This window comes from Varroa destructor, unplaced genomic scaffold (assembly GCF_002443255.2).
Source record: "Varroa destructor unplaced genomic scaffold, Vdes_3.0 BEIS01000003.1, whole genome shotgun sequence".
Lineage (NCBI taxonomy): Eukaryota > Metazoa > Arthropoda > Arachnida > Mesostigmata > Varroidae > Varroa > Varroa destructor.
In genome coordinates this window covers 31134556-31150066 of record NW_019211456.1, presented here as the reverse complement: position 1 = coordinate 31150066, position 15511 = coordinate 31134556, and the positions used below count along the sequence as shown (strand labels likewise).

The 15511-nt window shown below is 38.8% G+C and overlaps 1 protein-coding gene across 2 annotated transcripts; it reads left to right on the top strand.

The window, feature by feature from the left end:
* Positions 1 to 523: 523 nt before the first annotated feature.
* LOC111248313 (uncharacterized) lies at positions 524 to 15096 on the top strand. Of its 2 annotated transcripts, none has more exons than XM_022800438.2 (2): positions 524 to 1630; positions 11296 to 15096. In XM_022800438.2, exons 1-2 carry the CDS (start codon positions 1434 to 1436, stop codon positions 11795 to 11797), a joined length of 699 nt encoding a protein of 232 aa, XP_022656173.1. In that variant the 5' UTR covers positions 524 to 1433; the 3' UTR covers positions 11798 to 15096. The 2 variants fall into 2 exon arrangements, with proteins under 2 accessions (XP_022656173.1, XP_086841502.1); XM_086985376.1 differs by lacking the exon at positions 524 to 1630 and adding an exon at positions 9643 to 10406.
* Positions 15097 to 15511: the final 415 nt, after the last annotated feature.

The window sequence follows — 15511 nt, the reverse complement described above, 5'->3', positions numbered from 1 at the left end:
CTTGATGTGTATTTCCCTCGTTAGCCGAAAGGCAAACGATAGCGGAATATCACGGAAAGGAAAATTAGTTAGCAATGTCAGTACTTCCCAAAAGTTTGTACTATTCGAACAAAACTGAAAGATTGAAATAATTTATAATCGGTCAAAAAAAAAACGTTGTAGCAGTACGCGCTCAAAACGTCACGTGGCCATGTAGACCGCTCAGGCAACAATGACTATCTCTGCTAGTGTCAAAGAGCTCGCTGTGTTAGACATAAAGCCGCTTCATCGTTCCATTGCCTTGGTAGAGTGCCGCTAAACGCAATCGTTCGAATTGCTGATTTACATTTTTTTTGCCAACAACACTTCTTTTTATGGCTGCCCCATTATTCCTAATGACTGTGGCAGCACCGCAATATCAGTAAACAGTGATAGTCCGAAGGGATGCCACCGACCGAATGGCATGTATCTAGCAGTGTGGCACGCCTGTGGTACAGCCGTGGCACGGCCAAGTAGAGAGGGCAGACCTGCGTGGCGAAAACAAGATCGTCATTCGAGTCCGAATGTCTCTCTACGCGAGCTCGCGAACGCGCTAAATTTGTCGAGTGGCTAATAATGAATAAGGGCTTTGAAAACTAAGTGGGTTTTTCGTGTTTTTCTTGGGTAGTGTAGAAATGCGTTACTTCATTTCAGCAAAACCGTTTAGTCAGTTGGGCAGGATTGCGCCGTTCAACAGGTTTCGTTGGATCTCACCCTCCCGTAACGTTGGCAACGGTCGACAAACTGTAATCGTAGCATTATCTGGCCAATCCGTTACAGCAGTCTATTCAGATCTGTAAAGTCCGCACACAGATCGGTACATAGACTTCAATTTTTGTTCTGTTGCTATCATTGTAGGCTGTCTGTTTAGTAGCAGTTTGTTCGGAGTGTGCGAGCGCCTTAGCTAACCAACAGATTTCTCTCAGTCTAGCGTGATCTGAATGATATCCCGACGCATCCAAAACCCTAAACGAATTCAGGTGTTCACTGTGGAACGTCATTTTAGTTTAGGAAGTCGATCCAACTGACTCGTTCGTCAGTGACTGGACTGTCGCTCGTACTTTGAGGGCCCCGGGAGAACAAGTGCATAGCGCATAAGCGGCTTAGTAAACCATCTACAACTGAATATTTCTACCGATTTCTATCGCATAAATGCAGAAATAAGCACATATTGTGGATCGGTGTGAAGCAGAAATCTTTCGTATCTCGTGAGTGTGGTTTAAATTTTGTGTATGCCACGCTGTGGAATGCTTAGCTGTATGTAACGATAAGTAAATCAACTCGAAACTGTCCGAAGCAAATTGGTGAAAACGGGTGACGATTTTTCCTATTCGACGCGTTCCAGTGCGTCGTAATTTGCAACATATAATCAAAAACAATTAGATATACTTCTTTGTAAACAGGATCGAGACAGAATGAAGTATCACAGTGCTAAATCGCAATATTCGCTATTAGGCTCATCATGTGCGTTAGTGGCGTTAGTGTTTATCACAATCTCATTTTGTACGCCTTATTGGTTGGTCTCGGATGGCCTAAATCTTACTGGGAAAAAGTTCCGCAGGCTCGGTTTGTGGGAAGCATGCTTCGACAATTTCTACGATGAGCATTATCGGTAAGTAATTTCGAGTGAGGTAACTTATTGTTGAAATTTGCGACTTAGACACAGTATCATTTTTGAATTCGCAATTGATTTTTTGCGTTGTTCTTGTGAGTCATCTGGTCAGTGCAGTCTTCGATTGCTCAATATAATGTGATATGCATTGTTTCCTTGTTTACTCATGAGTCTTATTCTAATTGCAGCATAAAAATAAATTGAAGAAGACAAAGGTTGATCCCAGTAAGCGCTATTGGTGAAAAGCATAAGCAAATGTGTAATCTTTTTTATGCCCTCATACTTTCTTTGCCTCATAAACGGACACCAGTTTCAATATCTATCCCTGCATACGAAACGCCTAGCATATATATATACGTATCTATATAAATTTCGTAGAATCGACAAAAAAGCCGAAAGAGAACGGCAGAGCATGTGAATTATGGAGCTTATGTAAACTATATTGTAACTCTAACTAGCACTAGTTGAGCAAGTCGAATAAACGTCGAAGCGTTATTTTTAAGCAGGCAGGCCCAGCAAGACAAAAAATGATAGCCTGTGCAATTTTAAAAGATATAATACTTTTTTCAGCATTTTGTGGCAGTGCAATCAAGAGCTGTCGTTCCTTCATCCCATGTTTTTTTTTTTCGGCTTACAGTACAGGCTCGCTGGCTGGCGTCAGTTTATGCAGACTTCCTCGTCTTGTTATACGACCATTGCTGGCACCAGGCCTGTAGTGTAGATTGCGTAAACACCCAAATGTATTTGTGCTGTATTGAACGAAAATGTTTTTCTTTATAAATTGGCAAAGCCGAACGAAGCTGATATAAAGAAGCTCCAGATGGTTAAATGTGTTTATTATTATTTGATTATTATTGTTATTATTTAATATGCATTATATGAATCGCATTATTCAACAGGGTGAGGAAAACTTTTTTAAAATATTTTCATCTAGGTGATGAAATACAGGATACATGTATTGCTAAGAAAAAAAAATAGAAGAATTTATATATTCGATTTAATACCAACAGTATTCATATAAATAGCGAACAGAGAGCAACTCGATGGTTGAACTGTCTAATAGAGAGATAAGTGTGAATCATCGTGAAGCCTTGCCTGATGATGTTTTGATTGATGTTTGAGGTATGAGGCTAGCACGAACAATTCTCGTTTGGCTGTCTTAATCTCAGAAATTTTGTGACATTAGTTAGACTATATGTTGGACCCGCCAGAGTGAGAACAGATGAAACTTAGTAATCAAACAGCTCCATTGTTGTGTATAGTAATTACTGATGCGAATTGGGTTTATCGGAAAAACGATTCTTTACGGGTTGATCAGAACAAAAATGTGTAGTTTGAGGTTGAGGAATACATGCAATGTATATATATATATATATATATATATATATATATATATATATATATATATATATATATGGAACAATCTTCTTCGGCTTGTGTAGACGTTGTTTTTATAGGTATTTGATATAATTTGAGAACGTTGGGCATTTGGTGGCATAGATGTAATATTTGGTACATCCGAACTGCATTAGCTGTGCTTCGTTTCAACAGGGCACTCAATGGAAATCGTCGTCATAGTTTAATATAATATAATAACCTCCATTAAGTACAGACAATGACCTATAGGATGATTTACACGTACAACAGGTCACTGTTTCAAGGAGAAACACAGTGCAACGAACAAAAAGTACCTTGGATATAAATATTATCAGGGACAACTAATGCTTACCTCGGTGTTCGAAGCTGAAGTGAAAGTCCGGTCACAAACGTTTTTTGACTATTATTTCATTCCAAATTGTTTTGTACTTTCGTAGACAGACGTCTTATAGATACAACATAACACGAATAAATTTCGATAAGTAAGTGGATAATATCTCCGACTTCCTTGTGCCGACAGTGATAAGGGCGATGGTAACGTGAGCTGCGTTTAGAACATAATTGAAGCAAAATAGGTGAAGCGTTTGCATTCTATACAAATTCTATACAAAAAAAAACCAATGGAGTATTGCGTCTTGCTTCGTTAACACGTATCCTTTATAGGCAACAAGTGCTATTTCCATATTGTTATTTCTCTATTTTAGGTTTAGCACGTTGACCTTAAACCACAGTTAAGCTAAGGAGATACCATTTTAGTTGGTATTGTGACAGCACTTAGGTAGATGCCTGACTTAGGTAGGACACGTAGGTAGACGATATATTCAAAGATAGTAGTTTGCTCTGAAGAAAAGTATCCAAAACATTTCTTTGTACTGTAACACAAAATCATCCACTTTGATCGTGCTATATAGTAAAGGTTTTATTATCCAACTTATCTTTAAACATATGTATCTACAACCGACTTTAGGGTAAAATATGGCAATAAAAAATGACAGATGCTAATATTCCTATAATTGTTTATGGAATGGTCAATTAATCATATTTAAAATGGACTATTATGCCACTGAGGAATCTTTAAATCCTTCACCTGATCTGTTAAACGTTTGACGTGATGTTGTTTTTATCGCCTAGAAAAAGTAATGCTACCTTATGGTTTGACTTGGGACAATTGTTAGCCAACTGCTTTTGCACTATACGCATATATGGAGCTATACTGTTTTCGTACGTCACTGACACTGTGATCTCTTTCCTGAAATGTATAGGGTGCAAACAAATCCTTTGAGACCAATATCAACAAATAATGTTGCAATATTCAATTTTTTTTCCAACGAAAACAAGAAGTTCTACACGTTTGGGGAAATGCCAGTATTTTTTATCCTACCAAAACTAATTTAGGAGCTAAGAAGCTAATTGTTTTCAAAATCAGTTGTTTTGCTAGTGTCGAGTTGTATTATTAAATGTCAATATTTCACTAACAGCAACGAGTGAGCTTCTGCGACTCCAACAGCAACTCATCCTTACGTTGTTATTAATATATGTAGTTTCCTTAGATGCGCGAATTTGTTGGCCGATACCTTTTTTTTTTGCATCGACAACACTTTGGTACCGATCAGATCGAAGGAAGTGGATCTGTATGGTAGCCTATGGGCGCAATGGAGCACGTCATCGAAATGTCTTGCAGTGCCATAAAGCAGCCGAGACCAATTCGACATTTTTATGTAGGAAAATGAAAAAGTAAAATACGCTGGCATCCACTATGAGTCCATGTAGATTAATCATAGCCAATAAATTCTGTTGAAGGTTTGTTTTTTAAAAGCCTGGATTTTGCTCACTTTTTAGGCGTTATCTAGGTTATTGTCATGTCCGCACAACTTATTTAAGTCAGCAATATAGATGAATAAATGCTGTTACTTCAAGACAAAATAAGCTTGTGTTTATTAGTGTCCCGCTTAGATCGACAAAAAAGAAGTTCATATGTCTTAGTCGAGCTACGTGAACGACTTCGTATATCAGAAAGAATAAGTAGAAGAAACCTGATTATTTAGGTCAACGAGTTTCGTTGCATAAAGCTAACGTTTCGGTCGCATGAAAGCAGTAGAGTTCTAGTATGTATATTCCTTCGAGAATAGAACACAATTTTTTCGTTAAAGATACAGTGTGCTCAGCAATTGCGTTCAAGTTATTTACTAAAGCAAATACAACTTAGATATATTACTAAGCAGATACAGATTATTTAAAAAATAGAGTAGCTGTATAGCGACGGGGCTTACTTGCACCAGCGGTAAGACGAATGAACTAAGAAAGATTCTTGTCCGGCTTCTGCATAGGACTAACTAGGCTTGAGGCTAACTTGTTTCAGACATTCCACGAATTCAAAATGTCCTTGCGAAATAGCGTTTAAACATCGAAGGCTCATTTCTTTGTTCGATGACTGAGTTTGCCTCGGCGAACGAAATTCTTACACGCCATCTGGTGGCGCCAATAAGGCTTGTGTACAACCTCATGCAATCTGAATGTGTGTGAAGGGGCACAGTCCTGTGCACATTCTTAGAGAGGTTCTCTCCGTGTTCCTGTCTGTCACCTTTTGCAGCCGTTGAGTTGAGTAGAAAGAGGAGCAAGCGGCTCCGCAGGGGTCGCGAATGCTCAGAAAATCCTTAGGTTTGCCTCGTCAAGCAGCAGCTAAGCGCTTGGCGAACATTTTTTCCTGTGTTTTTACCTGTTCTCTTGAGGAATGCAAGCTGTGCGCTAGATGGCAGCTATAACTATGCATTACTTCGGTTTGATTGTAGCCACGAAATGCAATTCTACACATCGGATAGACTGAGTCAAGCCAACATAGTAGCATACCTCTAGTTAGCGCATACCGATTCGATTAGCTGTAACTCCCTGTATCTTAGGAGTAAACTTGCACATAAGCCCAAATGCGTAACAACTCTCTGGTTGTCACTTGGAACTCCTGTGTGAGGTTAGCGCTTTCAAAGCTAGTTGTTCGCTGGTCAAAGATCCAGGTGACCGCAGAGAGAACGACGATCTTTAGAGAGAAGGAACTACAATTTAGTTTATCTCTTCCGTGTCTTTTTGCGATTCAGTCTTTGAAGGATCTTCAGTTAGTTACGATAGCTTCAGGGAGAAGCTTAAGTGGGATAATACTATTTTGTTTCACTGGCCTGATAAAAGGTTCCGTTTTCGTTCTTTGAATAAAATATATGTCGAGGGTCGCTCAATTGCCAAATGCGTTTCCCGTGGTGGACAACCAAGTATATTTCAGCGATTTCCTGGATAGCTCCCATTGAGACTATGCAATATATATGTGGATATACGAAATACTAATTTATTTATCAGTAAAATACTGGACGTACTGTAGATACTGCAAATGCCATTCACTTTTCCGAAACGAATTGACTCAATCTCTTAGTCATTTCCTAACCAACGGATGCGTATGAAAACATAAGGAAGAGAACGCAACCCAGGCGTTTATCTATCTAGTGAGCATGAAGGTAACAAAGCGTAATATACCTTCATCAGTGGAGTGAATTCCTTAATTACCACTCTTAGTGGAAAACAATACTTAACAATAGTTAAATAGCTGCGCGTCTTAGTTATGAGGCGTTCATGCATCTATCATACACCTCAGTAAGGTTTGCTATCTTTTTTTTTGTCTTGGTTAAATCTCCCAAGAGACCTCCAGATGTTCCGTAAAGCGCATGAACATCTGTCCTTGTCTCACTCGCAATTAGCAACATGTGCAGTAAGTGAAACAAAGGTTACCAATAAAGCCTGCCCTAATCTAACTTTTTTCATTAATCTCCTCTCTCAAACTTCACTTTCTCCGTATACATAATGCTATATATATATATATATATATATATATATATATCGAATCTCGACAAAATTTCAGATGAACCGAAATTGCATGTTCAATGATAAAGTTATAATGTTAATACGCTAGCTAGTCAAAAAACGCTTTAGTTAATTGTACCTCTACTAATAATATACTGAAATAGATAAGATGAAACAAGTAATGCTAATGGATTTTTGGCAACAAAGTGGTTTTCAGCCAAGGCTAGGAAGGTTCACTTGGTCGTTAAGGAAGACTGAATGTAATATTCTTCTGGGTGTTAAACAGAAAAAATGAAATCAACCGTAAAGAGCACAAAACTATGTTGACTCGACTATTGAAAATACTTGTTCATTATTAGTGGATTGTTCTCTTATGTACCAAAAGAATAAAACTAAATTGACCTATTGCTTATATTACATCAGCCTCCCTCGATCTCGATAGAAATAGAGATCTGCGTAAGTAAATCACAGACATGCCGATTGAATTTTATACATGCAGACAGCTATTGCGTGTTTGTAGACTTTTAGGATATTATCGATATCGGTATCGAGCCTTGTTATATATATAACGATCTCTCGATAGAGCTTTAATATTTTCTAGGTTCGACAAGGCTCGAACCGGTCCATGTGAAAACGTAAATTATAAGTTCGTTGTCGGTGTAACTGTACGGATCTTATATATAAACACAATTAACCGTTTCTGAACGGTTCCGAATCTGCGAAAGCACTTTAGTTTATGAGCTGAAACTGATCATACAATTTGGTTCCTATATTTTCACGAGCCTTACAATGGGATTTTCTATACTAACACAATGATTAGATACTTGCACCTAAGTTTTGCATATATATTCTTCTTTATAAAATTACGCTTGGAGTGGAATCACGCGCCAAATAAAGACACAATGGACTTGACAAGTTTGTCTCAGTAATGCAATTGAGGAAATAGGTTGCAGGTTAAGTTCTGAGGCAAATCAAACTTACTTAGATAATTCTGTATTTTTTGGTTGTTGACAATTTATCTATATTTACATCAGTCGTTCTGACGGGATTTTCTTAACTATTTCTATTTAACGCTTTTGTTTTTAATCTATTTTTATCTAAATTTGTGCTCAATTCACTAACTTATCTGCCACCAAACTATATTATTAGCTATCAACGTTTAAGGTATCCATGACCGCAATCTCGATCACTCTTGTAGGGACCTAGAATTTATTCATCGCTCCCTTCCTTGTAGACTTATGTCCCAAACTAAATTCTAGGTTTTGAAAGGATCTCTCGCAAAATAAATCCCCATCATAAATATACGCGCGCTACTTCTATCGAAGACTTTTTTCCTGGACTGAGCTTGATCATAAAATCGTTTTTTTGCTTTACTCCATACCCTAATCTCGGCGTTCGCCGGTGGTTACGACGAGGATCAAAGAGAGTAAATTTGTGGCTGTACAACTGCTGCAGATATACGCAACATACAGATGGGCAATGAGGCAACGTTTGTTGCGTTCGATGTCGTAGACAATAATGGCTGCTCGGTTGCAAGTTTCCCCTTTATATCCAATGTAGCAGATTCTACGCGCGCTGCTGCGCAAGCTCTTCGAATGATTACATCAGCTGTTAAAAGTCTTGGAGTTCAAGCAAGAACTATATTGTATAAAGACTTGGTGTCGATAAAACTTATCTTTAACTTGATAAAATTATAGTTTGTGTGCTAACGGTTTTTTTGTCGCAGATTTATGTTCAGTGGAAATAACGAATAGAAAAAAAATATGACGTAAAGAAACTGGGCTGTATTAAGGAAGAGCTCTATTTATGATGGCGGGGCACAGTTACCTGTGATCTTTTCTCACGGTCCTCAAAAGGCATTTTAATGTATTTAGTTCTTGCCAACATTGTTTATGAAGTCAAACACCGCTCGGTGCCTAGCATTTGTAGAGATTACGTTTAGCCATTAGTGAATAACCTCTAATTATAATGGCTCGCGCGCACTCGAATGAGTTAAACTAAAAACTTTTTTGTGGGTGGACATTTGTTCCTTTCTTTACGATTTCATTTGTCCATTTAAGAGGTACGTCTGAAGGTGGTCTTAATTGTAACGGAATTAACGCCCGTTTCGGGCATATGTGCTTAGCTCGCTAGACAATTTTGCCTTTCTATACTTTGTAGGTCGCTTATTTGAATGATGAAAAGCATGAAGTTTAGCCAATGAATTCTAGTCTTGCTAATCACTAACAACGTGTCTTAGAGCAGTATGTTCTTAATCTGATTACCCTTTTAAAAAACACTATGAGACTGCGACGAACATAGGCACCGCGACTTGGTTGTACACTGTGAGTTTCTTGCGTATGCTTGTACAGGTATTGATAAACGAATATGTATCGGCTGCTTTGGAGCTCAGATGATTCCGGCATCTCTTACATATATTGACTTCATAAGACAAGTAACTTGATTGACCTGTTTGGATAAGCACCCATCAGACCAGATATAGTAATTGTACGCTTCCCTTTCCAAGTCTGCTGAATGTATATGTGTCTGTTCGTTAAGCAGGAGTATTCGAATAATATCGTCAATGCGGCTAGCATTTTAGGGACAATTTAGGCTTCAGTTCTGTAAGGCTCTATAAGCAGCAACATCAAAATGATTACATTAGACGGTGTTTAAATTCTGCACTTCTGCATCGTTTCCTCCCTCTGGTAAGACACCCATATGATTCAGGCTTAAGCATCAAATCAGTGGCTGCCAAATTTAAACAGTGTATGCAGCTGAGTTGAGCTTGTTGCTTTTCGACAAATATGTAAAAATGCGCCATTATAAAAAAAAAGTCATATTTTATCCATCACTTATCTTGCATGTATATAAAGAAGTTAGCAGGAAAATGCAACAGAAAAGCAATGTCAACTTTTTGTGGGATTCGTTCCAACAACAGGAGGAAATCAGTACGCGCATATTCGCAGTTTCGTCAGCTGGTCCGTCCATTGGGATTGAGGTGCGCCTTTGTTCTGATTGTCAAGCATACCGTAACAGTTTTTGCCGTGAGACGGTAGTCAATGTTTTCCACTCCGAATGAGAGATGCCTCCAAAAAAAGCGGCCGAGCGATCTATTCTTCCGTCCGTCGCATTTTAGCGTCACAACCCTTTTTTTACACGTTAGTTGACATCGTGCTGGACCGCAGATTTGACGCTATTGAATCGTGTTGTTATCACATTGCGCCGTTCCCATAATAAACAAATCGCACAACCACAAGCAATCTTTGGATCGATACAATGTGCTATGGCCATGAATTCGCACTGCTTTTATTTGCGTAATATATAAGTACATCGTGCAGTGATGGCGTTGAGTTGTGGTGGCGCTTCGAAACAACAGGGTTGATTTTGTAAACAAACGCGTACTTCTAAGTATAAGGCGCAGGTATCATCAGTTGTCCATAAAGTGTCCACACTGAGTTGTTTTGTGCGATGCGAGCAATCTTGAACGAAGACTGACTGCGAGATTCGTTTCGAAAAATTATATATGCGCTGTAGTCTACTAAGGCGACTGCGATATGGATGGAACATTCGAGCATTTGTAAGTTTTTCAAATCATTTTAATTTCTAATTTTAGTTCACCGTCTAGTTTCTTTTAATCAACGCACGATCCCCTGTTGAAATAGCTTCCTACCGTGTCACAAGGATTATTGTTAATCGTGAACGTCTCGGCGCTCAGAGAATTCACCCCTTACAACGAACGTATGGTAGGCTACGGAGGGAGAAAGGTTTAGGTTTATGCTATTTTTTCACGTTCTAGTCTACCAAAAAACATCACAATATCTGATAATCTTCTTTGACGTATTGGTCTGTCCCTAACCTTCTCAGTCGATTTACGAACACGGAATACGTCTAAAGGTAGAATGCTCGGGAACGCTTTTCTGTCTACTATTTCAGTTATAGCACGCTAACGTAGGCGTCTTCTTAACACCGTCAATACGCACCAACTACATAGCCATTTTTGCACAGAGCGATGCTCGTCAAATGCTATTCAAACTGAAAATTATACTGTGATCGTTGAGGAAACGAAATATGATGGTCTCCACAAGGAGGAAGAGAAGCCTTTCCGCAATTAATGTCAACACGCGTCATTCAAAACGATTGAAGTCTATGTAAATAATAGAAAAATACCATGTTTTTTTTTTTACAAATTATTGTAATAGTGTCAAGATAGAATCAAGTTGTTGAACTGTGGACACTCTAACGTTGATGATGCCCTCGACAACATTGCCATGACTATCTTAAGCGAATCTTAAACGCAGTTAATCACCTCAGAGGACAAAGTTCTGCCATCAAGAGGGAGTACTAAACTTAGCTGAAAACGTATCATTTTTTCCACTGGCGTAAGCGAAGCATAAAATATATATACCAATATCATAGTGGGTTATTATTGCTAACTTGATTTTTTCTATTTTTCGTCTGAATTTCAGTTACGACTACGAGTTCAGCGGATGCCGATGGATTTTTCACCGCGAGTATCGTATTATTCGTCACCTTCTTGAGCCACCTTTCTTCATTGCAACACAAACCTTGTTCACCATTGGCTTCACTTTGCTCCTTCTAGCGTCGCTGGTGTTGATGGCCGTACATTTGTGCGCGCCAGCCGAACTCGAGTTGCGTTTAACGCAGCTGACAGCTGCCCTTCTTCTCGTTTCGGCGGTGTTCGACTCAGTTGCTGTTATTGTGTTTGGCGCTCTGGGTGATGGTCGCGATTGGATGCCCGATCCAGACCACAATTACCTGTCATGGTCGTTCGTACTCGGTGTCATTGGTACACTGGTCGAGTACTTTGCCGGTGTACTTCTATTCGTCGATGGTAAACATCTACGTAAGGAGATTGAAGCCGATAACAAGAGCTTCCAGATGCAGCCATCGCCGCCAAGGACCCAATCCCAAGGTCATCATGGGCCTCAGATCACGACAATCGCTTAGAATGACGACTGTTGAAATCATCTACATAGTTGGAGATACTGCGTATGATATATATATATATATGCCTATTTCTTGTCTGTCCGGGATATGTCATAGCTGTTAAACTGTTCTGAACGAAGCGTTTGCTTGCTCTAGTTGGCCCAACATGACGAGGAAATTTTTTGGACCATTAAGCGCTTCTCTAGATAATCAAGTACATGAAGAGGGATATTTGTATATAAAGAGAGGAATTTTCTACTCCCAATACTTATATAATGAGTGACACTGAAGCTAAAAAAAAAGTGGCGTATGTAGGCGATAATCCAATAGCCGGTATGACATTTTAGATGTTGGTAATGGAAGACGCCAGGACATTATGAGTACGAATACGACTCATAGTTAATGTAGCTGATAAATACTAATAAGCTAGATTTGGCAAAGCGCTGCAAAAGAAAGTACGACTGTGGCCTACCTTACCACAAAGTATGTTTATATGTACATAGATGGCCTTGAGAAACGTAACAATAATAATATGGAATTAAGTTAGACGTTCAAGGGCTCGAATTCAGGACGATAAAATATGAAACAAGCGAATAATAATAACGTTATAATGTGTAACTCTAGAGACGAACCCTTAGAACACAATACTTCGTTATCGTGACGTGGTCTTTGTTGTCAGGTGTTTGCTAAATCCATTTGTTTTTGATATTGTACATTGTAGTTTTTCAATAACTCTTCCATGGTAGATTCAACATGTAAGTGCTAGCTAGGATCAAGAAGTATTCCTGGAGATTCTACATCTTTGAACAATGCTTCAAAATTCCGCCAGCTGTGCTGTTTGACCTGGCTGCACCCATTCAAGTGCTTTACATTGTGGCACTACTTACCAGCAACTGAAAGCTGTGCATGGCAACGGGAAAAGATACATCATTGGTATCACGGGCCGACCTAAGATAAATAACAGTATGACTTTTAAAAAAAAAAAAAGCTGTTCGAATTGTCATCCGTCACTTGTCGTAACCCCCTGCGCACTATGCTTCAACGTATAAGTCTTGTTATTGGCGGACAAGTGTGCATAACGGTATTGTACTGTCAATAAATAACTTCATCGACTCATGAGCCATCAGAGGTTTGAACGCTTTTGAACCCTTCGTGAGCATCCTTCCTTATACCTGCAACAGTGGCCATGGAACGCGATTCAATGCGTTCCTATGATGTTACACGTCTATCTCGTATCTACGTATTTAGCGCAAAAGCAACCTGATACTGTTAGGGTTAGGCGTCAAGGGGGTTACTCCACTGACGGTAACGCCGATTGTGTAACTCAGCCGTGAACTACTTTCCGCTTCAGTACGGCCATCTCGTGTAAGCTTCGGCTACTACCGTATAGCAGGATTTGGGTGATTAAGGCTTATGTGAACTGATATCCGCGTTGATACCCGCAAATTGCCACACCTTGGAGTCAATATAAACGCAGCACATGGTCACATGGTTTCAATTCGGCACTATAGCTGTTGTCAGATACCTGAAAATGTGACACTTTCATTCCGATTGTGATCTAGTGATCAGGTACCTATGTCTGTGACGGCCTTCATCAGACGGGATGGGTGGATAGATAGCATCAGCTTTGGCGGCATAGAATTTTGACCTTCGTATGCAATTAGCCACAGCAACGTGGGAATAACCGTTACATTGAAAAATAAGTGATATTGAAGTATAACAGCGTAAACGAATCAGTACAATTTGTCTGCTTTTGTTTCCGATTTCTGAAGAGACATACAAAGCGCGCACAATATCGGTTGGTAAACTTGCGGACATTGCAGCCAGTTAGCAGTGCTAACCCTTGATCACTTACTGATCGATTTGAGGCGTAGTGCGCGACGCTCCTCGAACCTAAACAGACAACCCATTCGAAACAAATCGGGGCCAATTAATACCGCGCTTTGTTCAATATGCCTTTAGCTAAGTGTGAGGCGGTAGCGTCACGTCAAGATGGCCATTCTTATTCGAATAAGGTGGCCTATGTAAGTAGGAAAAGCCTGTCTCTCAATGCACGTCTGAGCCAAAACTAAACGATAAGCCATATAAATGGGCAACAACCCGTTGCGTATGAAAATGAAAAACTTTACGTGTTAAGGAATTATTTTTTTCTATTACTGCGGTTGTCGATTTTTGTTCGCTTGAAATAATAGTAAAGATTATAGACTGCAGTCTCCTTTCATTCCTAATAAAATTCCCCCGGGGTCTAGCTATTAATTATTAATTAACTATTAATGCCGCCAGATAATTGATCGGGCCAGTAAATGTGTTGGTTCGATATGAGCTGTTGTCTAGGAGTGCATTTATTCTGCAGTTAATAGTCATCATCAGCCTAGACATGAGTTGTTTGTCGCCCTACCGTGAAATGCCTTATGTTACAGGTAAAATTACTGAGCAAGGCACGATATCTGGCTATAGGACTCTGGATAGCGGGATCATACTGCTTTTCCATGTTTCATTTAGGAAATTCGAATACGACTAGCCAACATCAGTGTCCTGTTAAAGTATTCGGGACAGATGTGTTATCCAAAATGCTAGATTTTCCTTATAACGAAATTCGAGTTCATGGCGAACTGTACATTTGCGGCATTACAAAAAAATACACACGGTATTGATGAGCTTGCCAACATATCTGCTCGAACCAATGGATAATACTAATTTCATATTTATATGTACTTACGTAGGTACGATTGAGACATGTGCCGAAATAATTATACCATAATTAAGGTCATTACATTATATGACACTGTGAACGATGAAATTTTGGCGCACAATCATTTTATTTATCTGGGCGACAAATTCTGAGGTAGTAAACGTATTAGACCTTATATTATACGAGCATACTAATGATACAAGGGTTTACAATAGAATATCATATTGTGTACCGGTGAAAACAGACCGCAAGTATGTTATTATATAAACTATATTACTAATAAGAATAACAGTGATTTACAAGATCAAGCGAACGTCGGTGTAGATGAGTCGCTTATGGCTCGATAGTTTGAGGGGGATTTCTCGAAGTGAACGAGAATATTTGTAAATACATACATTATATATATATATATATATATATATATCGAAAAGTTCGTTAACTCTCTTGAGCAATTTTAGATTTTTTCGGAATTTGCGTGCATTATCTATGGCCGGACATGTAACAAAGTAATCATGTGTACCCACACCTATTACTGTGACTTACGCTAACAATATAAGTATAATCCTGAGTTATAGTGGGGAACAAACAAAGACGAAATAAAGTTATTTTATAGATAACTGTAAACAAAGCTTGTTGTATTTTCGTACGTTTGTTTAGATTATCGTACGTATGTGATGATACTTGAGATTCATACATGAATTACTTAAAGTTTTCAAACTTAGTCAATTTTCAACGAATGTTAACACACGTTCCGCATTATTGCTAGGCTGAGAGTAAACCCTCTCTATGTAACAATAGGTCTTAGCGCTATCAGTATGAGAGCTAAAAACAAACAGCATGTTTTTATTAAAATATAGATTTCACAAAAGCGCTCGAATTAGGGTCATAGGTAATCAGTATCAATAAACTATTTAGGGCAATTTAAAACTTTAACATTTGACGTATAACACTGAACCGCATTAGTCTACGTGAAGATTTGTTTCTTGTGTTTTACTGCTAGACATTTTACGATATCAAGATTTTTAATAATATAAGAGGTATCT